This window comes from Nomascus leucogenys, chromosome 20 (genome assembly GCF_006542625.1).
Source record: "Nomascus leucogenys isolate Asia chromosome 20, Asia_NLE_v1, whole genome shotgun sequence".
Lineage (NCBI taxonomy): Eukaryota > Metazoa > Chordata > Mammalia > Primates > Hylobatidae > Nomascus > Nomascus leucogenys.
Window position 1 is genome coordinate 38,929,733 of NC_044400.1, and position 21,535 is coordinate 38,951,267.

A 21,535-nucleotide genomic window follows, 5' to 3' on the forward strand; every position below is an offset into this window, starting at 1 on the left:
AAGGGTGCTCCTCATCTGACCTTCAAATAGGGGAATTCTGGGTTATCTCATTAGGCTCAATGCACTCATAAGCATCTTTAAAAAGGTAGGCAGAAGAGGAGAGTCAGAGAAGGAGATGTGATGACAGCCAAGATCAAACAACTGCCATGTTACTGGCTTTGAAGACAAAGGGGATCCATGTGCCAAGAAATGAGGGATGCCTCTAGAAGACAGCCTTGCCAACACCTTGATTTTATCCCAGGGAGACCCCTGTTGGACTTTTGACTTCCAGGATTGTGGGAGAATAAATTTCTGTCATTTTCAGCCACCCAATTTGTGGCAAATTTTTATGGCAGCAGTAGGAAACTAATACAGCCCTCCTGAGCATTGATATTAACAGCATGCACTCTGGATTCAGACTGCTTAGATTCTGATATGTAGCTCCACCACCTATTAGCTTTTTTTTTTTTTTTTTAGACGGAGTCTTGCTCTGTCGCCCAGGCTGGAGTGCAGTGGCGCAATCACAGCTCACTGCAAGCTCCGCCTCCCGGATTCACGCCATTCTCCTGCCTCAGCCTCTCCGAGTAGCTGGGACTACAGGCGCCCGCCACCACGCCCGGCTAATTTTTTTTTGTATTTTTAGTAGAGACGGGGTTTCACCGTAGTCTCGATCTCCTGGCCTCGTGATCCGCCCGCCTCAGCCTCCCAAAGTGCTGGGATTACAAGCGTGAGCCACCGCGCCCGGCCTACCTATTAGCTATTTTATGGGGAAAGTAACTGGAGCTTTAGTTTCATCCTCTAATCAATGAAGTTATCACCTCTTGAATGTGTTCTATGGAAAAATGAAGGTAAAATCTTTAAGACATATGGAATGTCTTATTTCCACAGTATGTCTTGATTAATTTCCACAGACATACTGTGAGGAGACAGCACCAGATAAGTATTACCTTTCAAAGAATCATGGATGCCTGGCTCTTAGCATGGCAAAGGGCTTTCCTCCACTCTCACTCCCTTGTAATTTACTGCTCCCATCTTCTGTAGCCCCTGCTAACGCCACACTGACCCCTGGTCCTGTAGGGTCAGTACATACCCAGGTATATTCTCACCAGGGCCCCATTCTTTAGATGCCACCCTTTCCTATTTTCTCATCTAAATTCTCTAATGTCTTTTAAAAAAGTAGAAATAAAGAAGATGAATATGTTAAGTGTATCTGCTGAGGTATTAATCACTGATAATGGCGTCATCTCTTAAGGTCTTGTAGTTTTGCCATGTCCAGGACTGTGCCTTTTGTGGAGAGCCCCTGGAGATCTTGGTTACTTGCAAGGTAGAGGAGTCCTTAGGAATTGGCTTTTAATTGAGGACTTTTGGCTTAAGTTAAACGAGTGGGATTCACAGTGAGGAATTTCAGCTGGGAAATATTTTAAGCAGAGAGACCTCCCAGGATTCCTTCGAATTATACCACATTTTATGAAGTTTTTGGCCTCCTGTTCTGTCTACTTTTAAGCTGTCTTGAAATGACTGTCACAAAATTTTCATAGGATAGTTGCTGAGAAAATTTGGTAGTTTTCTTTTTTTTTCTCTTCTTTTAAAGAATTTTTTAAGCCTATTATACCACACAGTATGTTTTATACACTAACATACAACTCCCTAATAAGATAAAGCAAAGACAAAAAAGTTTATCTTATTAGAAACAAGATACACCACCACTTATTGTCTTCAAACATTATTGCACTTTAACTTTCTTAATTTGACAAAGCATTCAAGAAACATCTGCAGACTAGTTTTAACAGACAACACCTGTAAGCAGACATGACTGTCCTAAATTGTTTATTAGGTATGAATTTTACAAACTTTACTTATATCAGCGGTAACGGTGGAGCTGGAGAGTATTGCGCCTTCTCCAAGCTGCCCGGCGAGAACCACCAATAGTGTGGTGGAACTTATGGCCGTTTCCAAGGCCACGGCTCTTTCGGCCTGCAGATGTCAGCCCACGCATCTCCCTGTGCTTGTGGACTGTTTTGGTGATCCATTGGGTGTCAGGATTTCTTCTGATAGCTTTATGGAATGGATCAATGAGGATAACCTCAAAAAAATTGTATGTGGAATACTCACCAACCCCGTAAGAATTCAAGACTCTCAGAGCCCCACAGTGAAGTCCAGCTCGCTCCTCTGCAACGGACTGAAGGCTTCGAGCAAACTTTAGCTGGTTAACACCATGATGGACAGGCTTGCCGTAAGTTGCACCCTTAGGAACTGGGCATTTTCGGCCACCACGGTGAACACGAATCCTATATATAACGTAACCTTGCTTGGCCTTGTAGCCCAGTCGGCGCGCTTTATCAGGCCAGGTGAGGCGGGGAGCCCTGTGGAGAGCGGAGAGCTGGCGGTACTGCCAGCAGCGGACCCTCAGAAGAAAGCACATGACATCAGACTGCCTTTTTCTCCATAGCTCCTGGATATACTTGTATGCACCCATCTTGGCTTACCTGATGGCTGCCGCCAGACGGAAAGGCAAAAGTTGGTAGTTTTCTTGAAAGTCCATAGAGTAGAGCAGTTTAGAGCTTATGATGCCAACAATTTCAGAAGGACTTTTCTACAGCTGTGAAGAATTTCATTTCAATCTGGATACCATGGTGAGAAATTCTAACAGGGATTTGTAGTGAGATTATCTTGTAATGAGATCACCTGCTGAAAAATCCATTCAGCATCCACAGAAATCACATTATGTACAAATTACAGTCGTAAAAATGTATAAAAAGCCATTTGAAACAAAACTGGCTGAGTAAAAACTGAATTTCTGAAGTTATTGTTTATTATGAGAATGTAAAAAGTAAATTCTAAAATAAATGCACAAAGAACATAGTTATTGGTTTATGAGGATTCATATTTTTGTGTTGGCAGGTAAAATGCAAAATGATTTTTAAAAGAAATATGATTTTATTTTAAAACGAATACTGAAAACACATGAAGTAGGATGGTTTTCAAATACTGTTACACACGGGGACACTTCACAAATATTTTACGGGCCATGTGCTTGAGTTTATGATGTGGTCTCCCTCTTGTGGTTGGTGTTAAGAAAGGTACTGGCTTCAAAGCAGTTACTAAATTTCTTTCCCTTTTGCTGAAATTTGAATCTGGAAAGCATTTTGAGAGGTCAGGCTACGTATTTTACATTTTGACCATGGCGTTTGGGAAGCTTGATTGTTTTAACAAAAATCAACCGATCGATCAATCTGTCTCCTCCCACTATGGCCACGTCAAAATCAGTTTTGACTATTAGGAAATCTGACCTAGTTTCTCTATCTTGTGGCCTGTTTTTGGTGTATTGTGGCCAGAATGTATCTCTTAATTTTGGCAGTAGTATTTTCCATCTGCTTTAGAAAGGCTCTAGGTGAATGAGAAGTTTATTTAGTTCATGCTCTACACTTGTCACTCTTCTGGGTCCTTCAGCCACAGCAAGAAACCAAACAGGTAAAAATCACTGCCCTCACAGAGTTTTTGTTCTATCACAAATATAGGCATGGTTTATGAAGACATAAACCATGAAGACTGACATGTTAGACTTCACATGTTTGCAAAACTTTCATATAGCTGAAGAAGCTATAGATTTAAAAGACAAATACATGAAACACTGGGAGAAAATAATTGCAACAAAAGGAGCTCTGATAAACCAGTCAGGGGGAAAAAAAAAAACAATAGAAATGTGTGCAAACGGTAGGAGTAGGCATAAACTGTGAAGGGCTTTCACTTACCTTAAGTAATCATTGGTAAAGTGGGATTTCATTATTTCAGATTTACTCAATTGCAGTCACAAGCCAAGTATGCCCTTCAGAAAAGATACCTCTTAGCTGAAATCCACTGGGTCTCCATGCCTGTCACCTGGTGAGGGGATCAGGCTGAATTCCCCTGTGTGTGCCTCACAGCGACTACGTGCTGAGTATGGCTGCCATCGTGTGATACGGCTTGGAAACTGCATGTGTCCTACCCTTTTGTCAAGTGGAAAAAAATGAACCTTTTCTCAGAAGTATCACCTGTATTCTGAGTTCAGCCCCTCCTCCCAAACCCCCCACCACTGACAGATCTTCATGTTATGAAACCTCTCGGGGTTAAGCATATTCGGTTGATCAACAGAGTGTTTTTAGAGGAGACTCTGTATCTGCTCAAATTGCAGCAATGAGAGTTCATAGGAATAGGAGCACAGTTTTTGACTTCCCGTTATCTGCTCAATGCATTCCCTCTTTTCAGGGATAAAGTAGACCATTCTCTGCTTGACCCAGGGCTAGTCTTAAGGCCAGATATTTTCTGTACATTTCTTCCCCTGTAGTCTCTCCTGAAACTTCAACCTCTTTGAACCTCTTACCCCTTATTGCCCTGGCTCATTCTGTCCCCTTGATTGGATGGCTATAGATTGTTCACAGGGGCCATCATTCCTGTTTACCAGTATAAAAGAACATGTGAGTCCTGTGAAGATTGTGGAAACATTTTAGCAGTTTTTCTCCCCTCCCTGCTGAGTGCTTGGTTGTTGTGTAACCAATCCTCTAGACTTAGCAAATTGGCAGCTATGACTCTGGAATGCAAGTTAATTAAATTGTGCTTGTATTTAGTTTTACGCAAGGTTAATTTTTTTTTCCCTGTTAGGTTTAGTCTGTGTGGCTTTGTTATATGCAATCCTGGTAACTAGGGATACTGAGAGATATTTTATGTAGTGTGTTGTGAAGGGCATGCGGTAGTAGAAAAGCAGAGGGGCCTGGGAGAAAGAATCCAGAGACCTCTGTGTTCCACCAGTGTGTAAATCATTTAACGGGACACAAACGATTAAACAGTGAAAATCAACTTTCCTGAAGCAATTGACTTCCTTTTCTGTTTATGAGCCAAAGAGAAGTTAGTATTAAATAATTCTGTCCCTAGATGTTGTTGTATTAATGCCTGTGTGTGTTGATCACTTGAGACCACTTTCTCCTCCAGTTATCTGGGTTGTTTCAAAGAACCCAGGTGCCCCTACCTTCCAAGTCTAAGTAGGTATGCTAGATCCGTAAGGGTGGGGGTTAGGACCTCAGCTTAATTGCAGGTTAACCCTTTAAGCAAAAGGTGTTTTTCAATAGTATGAGATAGCCATCTTTCAGAGGTGAGTTGTACACTTCCCCACCTTAGTAAACAGAACATACTGGGCCTTACCTGATTTGGTGCTTGGCACTTTATGTCCATTACTGATTAATATACTCAGAGACAATCCCAAAGTAGGTGGGATTCAGATAAGGAAACTGAAGCTCAGCAAAGTTAAGTAATTTGCCAAAGCAGCACAGATAGTGTAAGTTTAAATACCAATCTCTGCTTTTCTACAAGATTACCTTTATTTTGCCATCTCAGGTCATGACTGTGAATAGTTTCTTTTCTGGTCTGTAGTTCAGTATTAGTGTGGATATTAGGGTGTTTATGAACTCATTTCCTCACCATTTATTTTCTCTTAACTATGGTAGTGTTCAGAATGGAAGTTATCTGATTATTCTGGGGTAGTTTAAGCATGAAGGGTCAGATGTTCAGAAGTAGCTAGGTTTTCCCAATTCTACCTTGACCCAATGAATGTGTGCTGTCACTACCAGCTGCTGCATGGGAGCTGCTGGGTGGGGTTCATGTGGTCAGTGAAGGGAATGGAGAGTATAGGAGGGGCTCCAGTGGAGTGCTGACCTAGGGCTTCAGAATCTTGGCATCCAACCACTGGTTATCCAATCCGGAAGATAGTTGAGGTCCTACAGTACCAATATCCTGAAGATCAGTGGATTTTTAAAAATGCTAATGCTGAGAAATACCCAATGTAGATGACGGGTTGATGGGTGCAGCACACCACCATGGCACATGTATACCTATGTAACAAACCTGCACGTTCTGCACATGTATCCCAGAACTTAAAGTATAATAAAAAAAAGAAAAAAAAGAATGCTAATGCTTTGAAATAGTCAAGTTATAGTAATCAACAATAGAGAGTAGGTAGGAAAGTGATGCAGTACATTCTTCATGGGATTGGAAGTGAATTTTTAGACATTAGGTTAGAACTGTGATCTGTTTTTGAAAGATATTTTTCAAAGTTCTTTTCACTGTAAATTTGAAAGAAGTATCTTTTTTTCTATTTCTGGTTCTCGGGATACATAATATTGTAAAGTCATAGGCAATTTATTTTAGCTTTTAAATAGCCAATACATAAAATGGACTAAAAGAAACTGTGGTTAAAAATAAGTTTGGTTAGAGTTGAAATGAAGTCCACAATTGTTAACTTGTAGAATGAAATTCGTTCAATTTGTAGAGTATGGCCCAACAAATAAGAAAAATACCATGGGATGGCTCTTCAAACTGATGATTTTTCTTTGTTTATGTTTGTCCTAAGTCTTTCCATAAACGTTGTGACTGAGTTACACATTTAAAAAAGGTCTAGAAAAAATATTAATATATATGGCTTTTCAGATACTACCATATGTATGCAACAGACTATTTTCTTTCCAAATAAAATATATCTCCTTTATTTCTCTTACATTTATATGCAATCATTTAACTCTTTTATAGAAACCATCCTGTATTTGTTTAAAATTTGTCAAAGATAGTTTATATGTTGTTCCATTGTTATCATTTTATGATTTGTAGTGAATAAATGCAAAGTGTCACTTGAAACAGCCTTATAATTGGAGAAAAGTCTCAAAAATATATTAAAGTATTGTTAAACATAATTTTTTTTAGAAACTAAGTGTTTATTTCCTAAAGCAAATTCAGAAGGTAGCACCTTCCAAGAAACCTAAATGAGAAATTATCTTTGAATTTAGAAACATCTGTCTGACTCATTGAGAGGCAGATAATAAGCACAAAGTTTAAAAATTGTCCATGTTCTTTAGAAATTTGAAATTATGTTACTGCACTTCTGTTCAGGAAATGATAAATAACAGAATCATGATGTACATCTTATTTTCCAACGATTTAAAAAAAATGCTTCTGGGTCATATTTAGGACTTCTGTCTGCCTGCCTGCCTGCCTGCCTGCCTGCCTGCCTGCCTTCCTTCCTTCCTTCCTTCCTTCCTTCCTTCCTTCCTTCCTTCCTTCCAGCATTGAAATGTAATTAAGATTCTTTAGATTTCTGCTTGGCCGTCTGTTTCTGGCAGTCTCTGATCATAAAGCTTAGCTTCCTGCTTTTTACTCTGCCTTTAAAAAAAAACTTTCTACTTTGTTTAATTAGATTTAAAATCTACTGTGTAGGATTTTTTACTGTGATTGTACTTGAAATGTTGAATGATGACATGGAAATGCTTTCTAAACCCTATTTACATTGTCTCTCCTATCAGAGTGCCACCAGTTACAGATTTATTCTGTTGTTTCTTGACAATGTTTTAGAAAATGTTATAATGACTAATTTTTTTATAGAGTAATAGCTCTTCCATCATGCTGTCAGACAGGCAGTAAGTATACTTAGCTCTTATTTTTAGGAATTTAAGCTGAAGGCCAGATGGCAAAGTTTTCATTGAATCAAAGCATAGCTTTATTTCAAAGGAAAAAAATGAGCCAATGAGTTGACTTAATTTCAGGAGTCGTTTGGGATTTTCTCTGAACATTTGTTTGACAGAGACAGTTTCTCACTAATTGAAAGATATATAAATGACACCAAGGAACGCTGAATGAAAGAGTTGTATTGTTGTGAAGGGGCTGATTTTACCTTGTCTTTGTAGCAAGGTGAACCCTACAGCCCATAAAAGAAGATGTCACCATGACATTGCCTTTTTTAGAATATTGATGGTAAGAGCTCCTTAAGTGCATTTATTCAGCAGGCATTTACCAACCACCTATCATATGCTACTTTTCAACAAAAATGTGTAAGTTAAAAGGTACTAATGGAGACCTTTGCATTCTCAGTAATGAAGGAAACATCAGTATAATAGCACAATCTACTAAGAAGACAACAACAAAACAAAGTGTGTTTTCATCTCTGCAGCCTCCAGAAAGGGAAAGCAGCATTGAGGAGGGAAGGACTGAGCAGAGATTGTGTTGGGTCACCCAGGTTGAGTGGCATAGAGAGAAATGTCTGGAGGGTGGAGGAGGAAGCAGGGGGATGTAGGAGACATACCCTAAGCCTTTGGCATTCCCATTATATAGCAGAGACCAGTGCTCACATGCTTGTAGAAGAGGCTGGACCTCCTAAAGGAATGGCTGTGTGGGGCAGCCAGGAAAGCTGGACCCTGGGGACCATGGCCCTGTACCCTGGCTTGACACAGACACAATGGCGCATTCTGTCTAGCACTCACTTGAGGACTTAGAGGCCATGAGCCTCTGGCACTTCTCTGAGGAATGAAAGCTAGAGGTCCTTCCTTTATTCTTCCAGGTTCCATGTAAGCCCCTTGGATCCTTGTACCATCCTAAGGAGGGAGAGGATCTTTCTCATCAGCTTTTTGAGTGGGGAAGTATGAATTTACTTTAAGAAAATACTGTGGCTTTTCTTGTACCCTGATGTAACAGCGTTGAATCCACACACTGTACACCTTCAAGCAGGGCTATTCTGAGCTCATTTGTGGGTCCAGGTGTCACTTCTTACTCTGAGTCTTCATGTTCTATACATTTCCCAAGTCCCCCTCTACCCCTAAAAGTCACTCATTCTATGTTTCATTTCTCAAGTCTAAGTATAATGAAAAGCTAATGATAACATAAAGCTAAATAGTCTATAATTACATTCAGAACTAAGTATTCAACTGAACACAAAATCTTAAGGGTGAAGGAGTTTTCAAACTTGTTTTTGACAACAAAAGCCCATTTTCAAAGAAAATTTTCCATGAACTCATATGTATAAAGCAGCCAACAGTAGAGCTCTTTGGCTGAAATGGAGTAGGAAACTGAGTACACCCCTTTAATCCATGATGTGGCCCCAAAGCCCCTTTCCTTCCTAACCTTGAGTTCTTCTAAAACCTACCATTTTAACCCAAAGTGTGGGTAACGTGGGTGTCACGGGTGGAATGTTAGACACATCATCGCAGGCCAGTGGGGAAGATTATTTTCCGTACAAGGGCCATCTGTTGTCCTACTAAGAGCAAATGCCACTCATAAGCCAGATGTGTCTGCAGGCTTGAGTGAGCATCACACTATAACACAGAGGGATTTTTATCCTGCGTCAGTAGTTTATTCTCCTAGCAATGTAAATAATAAGTTGTAAGATATTCATTGCCATTGAGAGCCAAGAAATAGGAACGATCATTTAGTCATGCTCCATAGACACCTCATATTCTCAGTTTTCATTTATTTATCCAACAGATATGTAACTTGCACCTATAATGTGTCAGTTCTATTCTAGACTCAGGGTATAGCAGTAAGAAAAACTGATAAAATGCCTTTCTTCAAGGAAATTGCGTTCTAGAAGGGAGAGAGAGACAATCAGCAAACAGAAATCTTCTGTGAATATAAATTATGTGAGCTATAATAAAACAGTTTTTTTTTAAAGAAGGCTGCAATTTTGATGGTCTTGGGCATTGGCACTATTAGGAGTGGTTAGTGTAGTGCCTGCCCTGCATTTAATAGATGTCTAAGAAGAGAGTGAGAAGGATTGCTTAGCTTGGAAGACAGATACTTCTTCTGAGGAAGCCACATTTAATGATGGGATTAGAGGGACAGAAAGACATAGATTGAATTAATTTTTAGAATGTAAGTATATTCTTGATGTGGATGATATCCTGTTTTCAAAAGAAAGTTTGAAATTTTCCAAGCTCCTAGATATTCAAGGATGGTCATTGTTTATTTGACCTGAGCCAACCTATAGTCAGAAGTTAGTACTGTCAGTCATATATTGCCTAACGACGGGTATACATTCTAAGAAGTGTGTTGGTAGGTGATTTCATCATGTACAAACATCAGAGTGTACTTACACAAACCTAGATGTAGAGCCTACTACACTTCCAGGTTATGAAGTCTAGCCTATGGCTTTTAGGCTACAAACCTGTACAGTATGTTACTGTACTGAATACTCTAGGCAATTGTAACACAATAAGCATTTGTGTATGTAAACATATCTGCACATAGAAAAGGTACAGTAAAAATTTGGTATTGTAATCGTATGGGGCCACTGTTGTATATGTAGTCCATTGTTAAGAAAAATGTTGTTACGTGGTACATGACTTGTACATCCAGCATCCACTCATGTCGCAGTACCTCCACAGCTACTCAATAAATAGACTCCCAGCTGCTATCCCTACTTCTTCCCTTGTCCCCCTAGAGTCTATTTCCAACACAATAGGCAGAGCAATCCTTTAAGAATTTCAGTCAGATCATGCCACTCTTTACCGAAAACCATGTAATGACCCTTGTGTTAAAGTTACAAAGTCATTACAAAGGCCTGCAGAGCCCTGTGTGTTTGGACCCTTCCTTCTGCTTGGCCTCATTCTTGTGCTTGGTCCCTGCTCGTGCTACTCTAGCCACACAGGTCTTTTTGCTGATCCTGTCTCCTGCTGGGCAGACTCTTGCCCGAGGAACTTTGCACTAGCTCTTCCTTGAATCTTCCTGAGACTCCCTCACCTCTTTCAAGTTGTTGCTCAAATGTCAGCTTTGAGTGAGGCCTGCCCTGGCACCCTAATTAATATCTCCCTTACCCTGCAGTACTCTCTTCTTCATAGCATTTACTAACATCTTGTGTGATACATAAGAATTTTAAAATTATGCTTATTAATATAGTTTGTCATTCTAGAGTATAAGCTTCCCAAGGCAAGGGAGCTATTCTGTATTCAAAAATACATAATACAGAATAGTATTAATTATTCTATAATAATTAATTATTATAGATTATACAGAATAATAGTTATTCTGTAATAATACGGAATGCTAAAGAAATGAGTGCATAAATCAGAGGACAACACAAGCCTTGCAGATGGAGGAAGGCGTGTGTTATACCTCCAATTCCTCAGGAAATAACTTAAAATATGTCATTAGATATTTCTGTTTTCCAAAAAATAGAAATATTGTACTTCTAATGGAGACTCAGCCACCTTTTCAAATTTCTCTCTCCCCCAGCACAGTGCCCAGCAGCACCAGCTCCCCTTTCTCCTCATGGGAATTCTCACTCCTCTTATTTTTTATTTTCATTTTTATTATTATTATTATTATTTTGAGATAGAGTCTCCCTCTGTCGCCTAGGCTAGAGCGCAGTGGCATGATCTTGGCTCACTGCAACCTCCGCCTCCCAGGTTCAAGCGATTGATTCTCCTGTCTCGCCTCCTGAGTAGCTGAGATTACAGGTACATGTCTCCATGCCTGGCTAATTTTTGTATTTTTAGTAGAGATGGGTTTCACCATATTGGCCAGGCTGGTCTCGAACCCCTGACCTCAGGCGATCTGCCCATCTCGGCCTCCCAAAGTGCTGGGATTACAGGCATGCGGCACTGCACCCGGCCCCTGACTCCTTTTGTACTCAGAGCTTCCAGACCCTCATCCATACCTACTGAAAATATCTTAATTTCAGCAGAATGAAGGGCCTTCCACCTAATATGACTCACCTCCTCAGAAGGCAGGGTCAAGTCCATGCTGGGTTGGTTGAGCACACCCTTAGATTTTCTCTCTCCTTTCTCACCTCTTGTCTTTTACCCCAATCCTTTTACCAATCTATTGTGCCTAAAGATACAGTGCTCTCCCCAAGAAGTATTCTTGTATCAGCCGCTGAAAGATTACACTCAGTCTTTTTCATCTAATGACATAACCTTGTAAAAGGTAAGGGCAATAGTGGTTTATAGTACTTGATTTCGAGCAGCATGGAGAATGCAGCGCTGACAGGCTCTCAGCACAGGCCCATGTGATGTGCAGAGCTGGGTCAGCTTTCTCTTCCAAGGTGGAGTTGAAACTGAGCTTTCGACTTTCAGCAAGGGCTCAAAGACAGGGCAAGTAAGGGCACCATACAGTCCGTGGCAGGCTGGTGGATAATTTTTGAAAAGGACTCTAAAAGTTAACAACCAGAATAATGAGAGCATTTGCCAATAGTATTGATACACAGACAGAGAGAGCTTAGGAAGCTGGAAGCAATTGCAGAAAATCTCCAGGTGATTTCAGGCTAGGGATTATTATTTTAGCAGCCTGTTGTCAGAGACAAGAATACTAAAAAGAGCTGATCATCCTTTGGATATGTACTCTTCAAGATCCATGTCATTCTGAAGTCCAGGGGATGCATAATTGTCCCCATCATCTGGACATGTAAACTAGCTTTTTATGTAGTATAACTTTATATACTGCTATTTTTGCAGTAGTATTAGTTAACTGTCCCATGTGTAATGGAAGTCAGCTTTGGCAGTGAAGTATCTTTACTTGGTAAAATTATCTTCATCAGATGATGATCAGTAGAATATATGCTCTATTTGGGGATTTTTTTTTGTTTTCTTCTCTGCTATATTACCAGAGGTTAGAATAGTACTTTGCACATAGTAGACACTCAGTAAATATATATTCAATGAGTGAATGAATGTTCCAGTTATCAATCTGCCATTGATTTAAATTCCAACATATACCTCTTAGAATTATAGATGATGTTAGTGGAAATAGTTTCAAGATTGTATAGCATGACTTCTCGTGGAATCTCCCTTTGTCATCCTAAGGGGCCACTCAAAAGCCTGTTGGAAAATGATTGTTATAAAGACAGTGATATTTATGGTAGAAAAGTCTCTACAGAAACCTGATAAGAGCTCTCTCAGGGTGTTCAAAAAAAGTAGAACGGACATGGAATGTCATCTCATCTGGATCCAATTCACTGCAAGACAGACATTTGTCTTTTGTTTAGAGAGAAAAAGACAATGCTGAAGTTTTACCCAAACCTAGTGCCCTTAAACTGGCCGAGTATCAGCCGACTACACTATTGCACAAGTACCAGGAACAGGGGAGTGGGTGTGGCGTGGAGGATTGGGCCCGGATCCTAGACCTTGGGATTTGGGGTGTTTTTCATCTTTCCTTAATTATGTGGCTTTGGCCCATTTCAATGTTGACCTCATGACACTTCATTTCCTTCATTTGTAAACTACCAAATAAAATATGTTTGTAGTGCTTTATTAATTGAACAGTTTTATACAAGTAAAGTGGAAATTCTGAATACAGGTTAAGAAGAAATCAAGCAGAAAGATTATACAAAAGTTATTCTAGTTTTATAAAAGTAATATTAACTACCAAAACTGTGAACTTTCAAAGAAAGAACGAGAACACAGTAACAATTTATGACACCCTAAAACCAAGGACAGCCACACTTCCAGATGAGGAACCACATAAAAGAAGTCAGTTTCTGCTGAATCAGCCAAGACAGGGGATATCAATAATCAAAACAATGCAAGCTGTGCTGGGTTTTAAATTTGATCCAGATTCGAGATGACCATATGCAAGAAATGGCTTTACTGGAGTCAAATATGTAGGGTCTTAAAGATAAAATCTAGAGGTTAGGAGCTATTGAATGTTGAGCTTTCAGCTCCATTTCCTGAGGAATCATCGGAGCCATAGGTGGGGAATGCAATAATTCTTGTGAGGCATTGCAGCTGCTAAAATGCAGACATATGGAATTTTTGCACTCTCTAGTATAATACAGAAACAATCTCACAATAAGATAAACATTCCTTTAAAACTTTCTCTTAACCCTAGAGAGAGGATATTGCACAGGCTGGATGGGTGAAATCTTAGTATTTTGGTTTTTCGTTTTTAGATCTGGCTTTCTGTGAATCGTTTAGGAGTCTGTATTTGTAGCTATAGGAGTGCACTCCTGTGCAGAATCTTCTGACACCGTACTAAACATATTGGATATTTTGGCAGTTGAAATCCATAGATGTAATTTGTATTGATACTGAAATTATGGACTATAATGGAAAACTGGGCTTTTGTTGTTGATACTGGGAAGATGTTACATGAAGTAGCATCATAAGAAACTTACCAGATCAACTAATGCTTAATGTTCAATGAGTTGAAATGCTGATTTCCTTGATAGCATTGGGAAATAATTCATTAATTTTGTTTTTTTCTGCTTTATGGCAATATATCGTTCTATTAGGGATTAAGGTAACTTTTTCCATTGAATCGAGAACCTCCCGAGTGCCAGCCACTGGTTGGGTCCCAGGAACATGGGTGGGAAATATATTAATCGAGAATCTCCTGAGTGCCAACCACTCCGCTGGGTCCTAGGAACATGATGGGAACTATAACAGACATGGGCTTCACTAACTGGAGCTTTCAGCCTGTACTTTTCTCTATTTCTATTGCTGAGTTAAACTGTTTCATATTCCTGAATTCCCTGTAACTAGTCAACAAGGTTCATCTTATCAAGGAATACATACTGCAGGGAATGGTGGCAGTGACCAGGCAACTGACCACACAGCCAACACACACACACACACACACACACACACACACACACAAGCTTTGGTGGAAGGTGAGAGAGAGACAGAAGGAGATTTTTGAAGGTTCTACTTAACTTTTTTTTATCTGAAACTAGAGCTCATAAAAAAGTTATTTTTTTCCCAGCTAAAAAGATAAAACATCATCATTGTAAGAAAATTTGTAAAATGCAGAATACAATACAGTAAAAAGTAAAGTTACTTTAATCCCAATACCAAAGATAATATACCTCTCCCGATGCCAAACTGTATTTTGTTTTCTAGGACCAGTTGGTGTTTTCTCATCTAAAGTAGCTTGAACTTTGTCCTAGGACATTAAGTATTTTCTACAATGTAGTTTTCAATGGCTGTAACAGTATTCCTCATTATGGTGGTATCAAAATTTATTTAACTAGCCTCTTAATATTGCATAGTGGTTATTTCATAGTTTCCTCATTTTAAACAATGATGGTATGAATATCATTAAACATAAAACATATATTCATAATGATTTCCTTTTTATGAAGTCTAAGAAATAAGATGATTGCTGAGTCAAAGATTATGCACACTTAAAAGGCATTTGATGCACATTACCAAATATTTTTTATCTTAACATCCACTTTGTTGAGCTGATTTATCCTTTTATTAATGGCCTTCCTGAAAAATTTTCTATCTTTTTGTCTTAAATTTATTGTCTACTGTAATTTTGAAGCAGTGGAATATTTATTGCATTTTGAAAAGAAAAAGAACACCAAAATGTTAAAAGCAAAAATATAAAAATGTAACTGTGTTAAGGAAAAAGAAATGAAAATTTTATTAGTGAATGCCATTTCCCGTTCCTTATGCCAAAATAGACGCTGACATTTTAACTGGCATTTTCATTAAGGCAAGTAAATACATTTCAAATACAGGGCACTGGGTCTCTATACTATGTTCAAATACACATCCATTTACTGACTGTTTTTACTGGACCTTTCTCTGTGGTACATAGAGTAGCTTTTTAGAAAGGTAGACTTTTTAAATGTTGGTTCAATTAGTAGCACTTTACTTGGACGTAATTTTCAATTGTTTAGAAAAATACACCCATTGGGTATTCTCCCCACAAAAATTGTGCAAATGATGAAGCTACCCTCTTGCTCTCTGAACATGGATGCCTCACTCTGCAAGCCCACTGGCGAACTATCTCCTGCTTTCCTCAGACAAGCAAGCACTCTTTGTATTATTTCCAGGTAATTTTTCAATTAATGTGCTAGGATGCCAAAGAAAAATTGACGACAATAAAACTGAGGGAATTTGGAAACAAATCTGTTGAATAGCAAAAGAAGATTTTCTATGTATTTATCTTTTGTAATCTTAAAAGAAAAAAAAAAAGATCTTATTCTGACATTATTTCCTGCCCTTTTGTTTTTAGTGCTCTGTGGACGGGGTGAGAGCTTTCTTTGTGCCAGTGGAATCTGCGTCCCCAGGAAACTGCAATGTAATGGCTACAACGACTGTGACGACTGGAGTGACGAGGCTCATTGCAGTATGTGACAAGCTGTTTGGGGTTTGTCTGAGTGGACAGGGATTCTCAAATCCTGACAATCATCAGCATTTGCATAGACTGCATTTTGTTTGCCTTTCTAAAGCGAGCAAACGTGTTTGTCTTCCCCCAGAATGACAGCAGCATGTTTGCACACCTTTCAAAGGCATGGTTTATTACGAGCTCAACACGTAGATGCTGCATTGGAACAGATGAGGGATTGCAGCGTTTTTGCACAAAATGGTTTAAATTGGGAGAAGGCTTTGGTTTATTTTGTTTGGGTGAGAATTTTCATTTGTGTTTATGAGTATAAAGGTCAATGTTTTTTTAAAAAAGGACATTTTATAGCAACATTTTTACCCTAATGATTCTTAACTTTCATGACACAGTAAATACAAAGCCTCTTGTTTTTTTTTTATGCTTCTTCCAAACCTGGAGATAGTCAATGGCACTAACTGTTTAAAATCCACCAATCAGTAGATTCAGCCTTATGTGTCCTTAATTTATTCCCCATTGATTGATTAGTCATTTTGACTGAATTGGCCAGCCGTTTGTCCAATATAGATTCAGATTTCAAGTTGTTTTGCACTTACAAACTGGAAAGAAGGGGAAAACCATCCTGAAGAAGTACATTGTAGTAAACAAAGCTAGTGTCCTATTTGTTCACCCCTAGTATGTTAAAAAAAGAAAAGAATTACACTGTGTAATCTGTATTCAAAACAGAACTATCTGCGATTAGAACACTATATGCAAGTGTTCTAATTGTTCTTTAAGGGTTATATAAACAGCCACAGTTAGTATGGCAAGAGCTGTGTTTCACTCCTCTTGGGAATTGCCAAGATGTTGTAAGTGCTTGAGAATACTGATCTTAATCGAAAAATTCTTCTGGTCTGTTTGCCAAATGGACCAACTCATCTTTCATCTGATGGGCTAGGACGCTCCTTTGTCCTGCTGAATGGCAGAACTACTGAATGGCAGTTTATCATGGTAACATTTCAGGTCAGTGTTTCCCAAACTGGTGTTCCACATAGTATCTGAGCCTGGAATAATGCTTGAAAAAAAAAAAAAAAACCTTGGGAAATACTATCAGATCTACTTCTTAGAGGGTTAGAATACACATTTGTATATTAGAGGTTCTGAGAAATCCTTCAGTTTAAAAAAAAGACATTTGCCTAACTTTTTATTTCATCAGAATTATTTTCTCATGTGAATCTTCACCTTTATTTATTCATTTATTCTGCATTTTTTATTCTGCCTAATATCTAGCATCCTGTGGAACTTCAATTATGCCACGCATATTTCAGGAAACGTTCTTTTCAGTAAGACATTTGTGTTTTACAACTTGGAATTTTCTTTTCAAAACAACGCATGGCGCACAATTTTACATAAAAACATATTTATAGGCTGTATATTTACACTGGGAAGTGTTGCTGTGGGCTTAGCAGAAGATACTGTGCAAAGCAGCCAAAATAGGGAACTTTAAATAATTCAATGTAATTATATCCAATTTATGGGAATTTGGTAGAATCTCTAGCTATTCTCCCGTTGGGGCCCACGTTATGGCATTGTTCAAATTCTGCATGTGCCTATATCTCCTGTGGTGGGCCAACTATGGTTTTATCATATGTTCCTCAATAGTACTGAGCGTTGCACTCCAAACCCTGTAAGTGCTTTCTGCTGCATTTGTTAAAATTAAATTTGAAGGGGCTAATTTTCCCAGTCAACAACGTGTTAATGTTCTGCAAGGCATTTGCCAATGTCCAAGGAGCTGAAGCATTTATTAAGGGAAATAGATATGGCCCTTTCCCGTGAACATACCACAAAAATGATCTGTTTGGTCCACTGGGGAAATATATCCCTTCAGAAAACTTCTGTATGAAAACACAGACATTGAAGGCTTCATATGCAATTGTTTTTGACCTTACAAGGACATCTGCTTTGAGCTTTAATGCTGAGTGCTTGTGGTGTTTCAGCATGAGTGTTTATGAAGGATGCCGTACTCCTTTTGTCACCACCCTGTGGTGAAGGAATAGTGTAAGTCTGAATTAGGCCTCGGATGTGAATCAGAGTGTGAATGCAACCTGCAGATACTCATGAGAGGAGAAGGAAGTTTTGCTGTGCATTCTCAGTGAGGAACAGAAGAAAATGCCTAGTTCCTAAGGTTCTCGCAAGTAGGCAAGAAGGAGGACTGCCAGAGGAGGTTATGCTTCTATGGATTAGATGCAAAAATGATCTCTAGCTAAGCACTTGCCTGCTTTTATAAAACATGGGTCATATTAGGTGGCCTGTGTAGTTAATTGAGTTGTTATTTCCTTTTTAGTCAGGTTCAAAGGAAGGGAGAGAAGGGACTTATTATTTGTGAGTTACCTAATAAACTATGCTAGAAGCATTTACCTACATGCTTTGATTTAATTACCAGCATAGGAAGTGTTATCTACCACCTTTTGTACAGGTGCAGAGACAGAGCTTAGGGCAATGAATAAATTTGCCCATGATTCGCTAAATTTGAACCCAGTCTTAAATGGTTCAAAATCTAATGCTTTTTCTCTCAGCTTGTCTGCCTTTGACTTGTCCTTGTCCATAAAAAAGTTCAGATTTAGTGAGATTATACTCTGATCATTCATATTGCAGGAAAATGTTTTAATTGATTTTGATGTATTATGGCTTTCAGAGGTAATTGTTTATTAAAGAGCACTCCAGGTATCTGTGACTTTCTGACTTTCTCCCCTAACTGGTTTTGTCTTGTCAATCTCTTCTTAAGTATTTGTTGGATGAAAAGATTTCCAAACACCTGAGACAATTTTAGTGGTGTAGTAGAAAAATTTTCAAAAACCAGGAAAATTTTGGAAATGTCTACCTCTGTGGCTTTAGGCAGGCCACTTCTGTAACCCTGGCTTTCGGTATCATCATGGATGGCTGCATGCTGGCCTCCCCAGGAAGCCCCATCTGCAGAGATTTTGATTCAGTTTGTCTGCAGTGGGGACCAGGCAGCAGTACTTTTGTAACGCTCTCCAGGTAATTCTAATCGATGGCCAGACTTGGAAGCACTGGGCTAGAAGGTGCTTGGTGTCTCTTTTGTTGTTAAGATTCTATAATATTTTGAGTCTATAACCAGCTCCTAGAATAGTGCCTGGGACATAGCAAGTGCTTAGTAGATAAATACTTCTTAATTTTAAATTAGAAACTCAACGAAAACGTTGTCACAGTGAAATAGCTGCCACAAAGTTCACACACTTTATGACACATGAAAACCACTATCAAATATTTTTGAAAATCATTTTCTGTGAATTTTGGGTAAAATTGGTTGACTTATTTTTGAGGATGGTGGCTATCTAATTATACACCGAGTGTAATACGGTGTGTTAACGACCACTATAAGTTCTTGAGTCAGGCTGCTTAGGTTTCGATCTTACCATTTCCTGCCTCTGATAACTTAGGCAAGTTACTCAACCTCTCTGTGCCTCAGTTTCTTCAGTAGTACAATGGAAACAATAAATAGTGAATATCTCTCAAATTGTTTGGAATAATGATTCACTGAATATAAAGCATATAGACCAATGTCTTGCATGCAGTAAGTCTCAAAGAGCACTAGGATTTGTGGTCGTGACTGTTGTTGTCTTATTGTTTCTCCACTCCCACCCAGCACCTCTTGTTACTAGGTGCAGAGAATGACCACTGGAAGTCGTGGGGACAGCTGATAATGTCAGCTGTTACATGTAAGGAAGACAGAAACACTAAAATATGCACAACAATTTTAAAAGCAGCACCATGTGAAACTATTTTAGAATGGAGGCAGCCTAAACAGCACAAAATAAAAATTGATATTCCGAATGATGTTCGAATCATCAAAAATGACTGTATCTATAATAATCGTTCTACTAAGATGTAGCTGCAAGTAAATGCTAGGAATAGTTTCATCAAAATTGTAAAAATAAAAAATCTCACACCATGCTTATGGAAGAAGTACTAAATGTTTGCAAATTTTACTTTTTGTATAGTGACAATCTGATTATACTGAATCAATCAAAGTATTGAATATTCTTTAATTCCTGCTATGTGTGAATCAGGTTTTAGCTACCTAGTAAATAGAAAGATACTGTTAAGCCATGGTTTCTTTCTTTATGAGTCTTTTAGTCAAATCAGGGAACTAACATATACACATAGAAACTATTAAATATGGGTTTTTAAAATTTTTTTTTTGAGATGGAGTCTCGCTCTGTCGCCCAGACTGGAGTGCAGAGGTGTGATCTCAGCTCACTGCAGCCTCCACTACCCGAGCTCAAGCAATTCACCAGGCTCAGCCTCCTGAGTAACTGTAACTACAGGCGTGAGCCACCACGCCAGGCCTAATTTTTGTATTTTTTGTAGAAACAAGGTTTTGCCACGTTGCCTAGGCTGGTCTCAAACTCCTGAGCTCAAAGTGACCGGCCTGCCTCAGCCTCCCAAAGTGCTAGGATTACCGGCATGAACCACTGTGCCCAGCCTAAATATGGTATTTTAAAACAATATAACACAAGCAATATCGCAAGTCAAAAAAATGGATGTAAACAAGCAAACAAAAAAAAAGGTAGCAGCAGGGAGTCCTTCTAGTAAAAAGAGTAAGATTACTAGAAGCTGGATTGCATAGAGAGCTGATGGAAAAGATGGGATTAAAACTAGGCCTTGCACTCAGGTGATGTTTGTATACTGTGCAGCATGATTTTCAATTCTCTAGGTGACATTTTGCAATGCATGGAGACTTTTTTTTATTGTCACAACTGTGGGAGTGGAGGGAGGTGCTACTGGCATCTAGTGGGTAGAGGCCAGAGATGCTGCTAAACAAACTACACTGCACAGGGCAGCCCCCAACAACAAAGAATTACCCAGTCCAAAACGTCAAATGATACTGCCGTTGAGAAACCCTTTTCTAGAGCCTTAAGCCAATAGTAGAAAGAACTCAGAGAGTCAAGAAGCCTGGTTCTTCTCATGGTTCTGCTGTAAATGAGCTGAGCAACAGTGGACAGACCGTATATAACTCCTCTGGTCATTTCAGAATGAGAGGGTTGGATGAAATAACCTCTGGTCCTTTCCATATTTAATCTTCTGTGGGTGGAAACTGAGCATCCGTACTTGCATCTTGAGTTGAGGCAACACATTCATGTGTACAGTCATAGAGACTGTATGGCTGAAAGAAGCCCTTGAGAAAAAGGCTTTCTGTGTGTTAGTTTTCTGCTTTAATTTAACGATAATTTTGAGAGACAAGAATTAATAGTGTGCATGTGAGATGCCAAACTGAAATCAATATTAACATGCAAGAATTTCAGAAGAAACATTTTGTATCAAGCTCTCCTTAAGAAAAAAAAAAAAAAGCTGTATCTAGAAAAACATCTACCTTAGGTCATGCAAAATTATGCTTGTTATCGAGCAAGAAAATCACAGCAAGCAGCTTTTGCAAATTTTGATTTGCTGGCCCCAAACTGCGCTGACAACATCTCTTTCCAGGTCAAATAAACATTTATTTCAATAAAAGGAGACACTGTGATCTTTGCTATTTGCTATGTGTTTCTGGCTTTGCAGTGCCTCTGGTTAAGGTTTTGCGTATTTACTAATCACACAGACCTTAGGGAGGTAACAGACTGTTTTCCAAATGCAGCTCATTTTGTATATCACTTCTAAAAATGGCTTCTAACCAAGCAAGTTATAATAGTAGAAAGTTGAA

General features: G+C 38.9%; 2 protein-coding genes across 5 annotated transcripts in view; one reads left to right on the forward strand and one right to left on the reverse strand.

Moving 5' to 3' along the window:
- The window catches only part of CORIN (corin, serine peptidase), a 251,914-nt gene that overhangs the window by 131,170 nt on the left and 99,209 nt on the right, over positions 1–21,535 (forward strand). For all 4 annotated transcript variants that reach the window (XM_012499842.2, XM_012499841.1, XM_003258417.4 and 1 more), the window contains one exon: positions 15,727–15,840. In XM_012499842.2, coding sequence (XP_012355296.1) covers positions 15,727–15,840 — 114 coding nt within the window. The remainder of the gene's footprint in view (positions 1–15,726; positions 15,841–21,535) is intronic.
- Positions 1,634–2,455, reverse strand: LOC100596472 (60S ribosomal protein L15-like). Its single transcript, XM_030800928.1, has 2 exons — positions 2,092–2,455; positions 1,634–1,992 (listed from the first exon to the last, which is right to left on the reverse strand). Exons 1-2 carry the CDS (start codon positions 2,453–2,455, stop codon positions 1,841–1,843), a joined length of 516 nt encoding a protein of 171 aa, XP_030656788.1. The 3' UTR covers positions 1,634–1,840.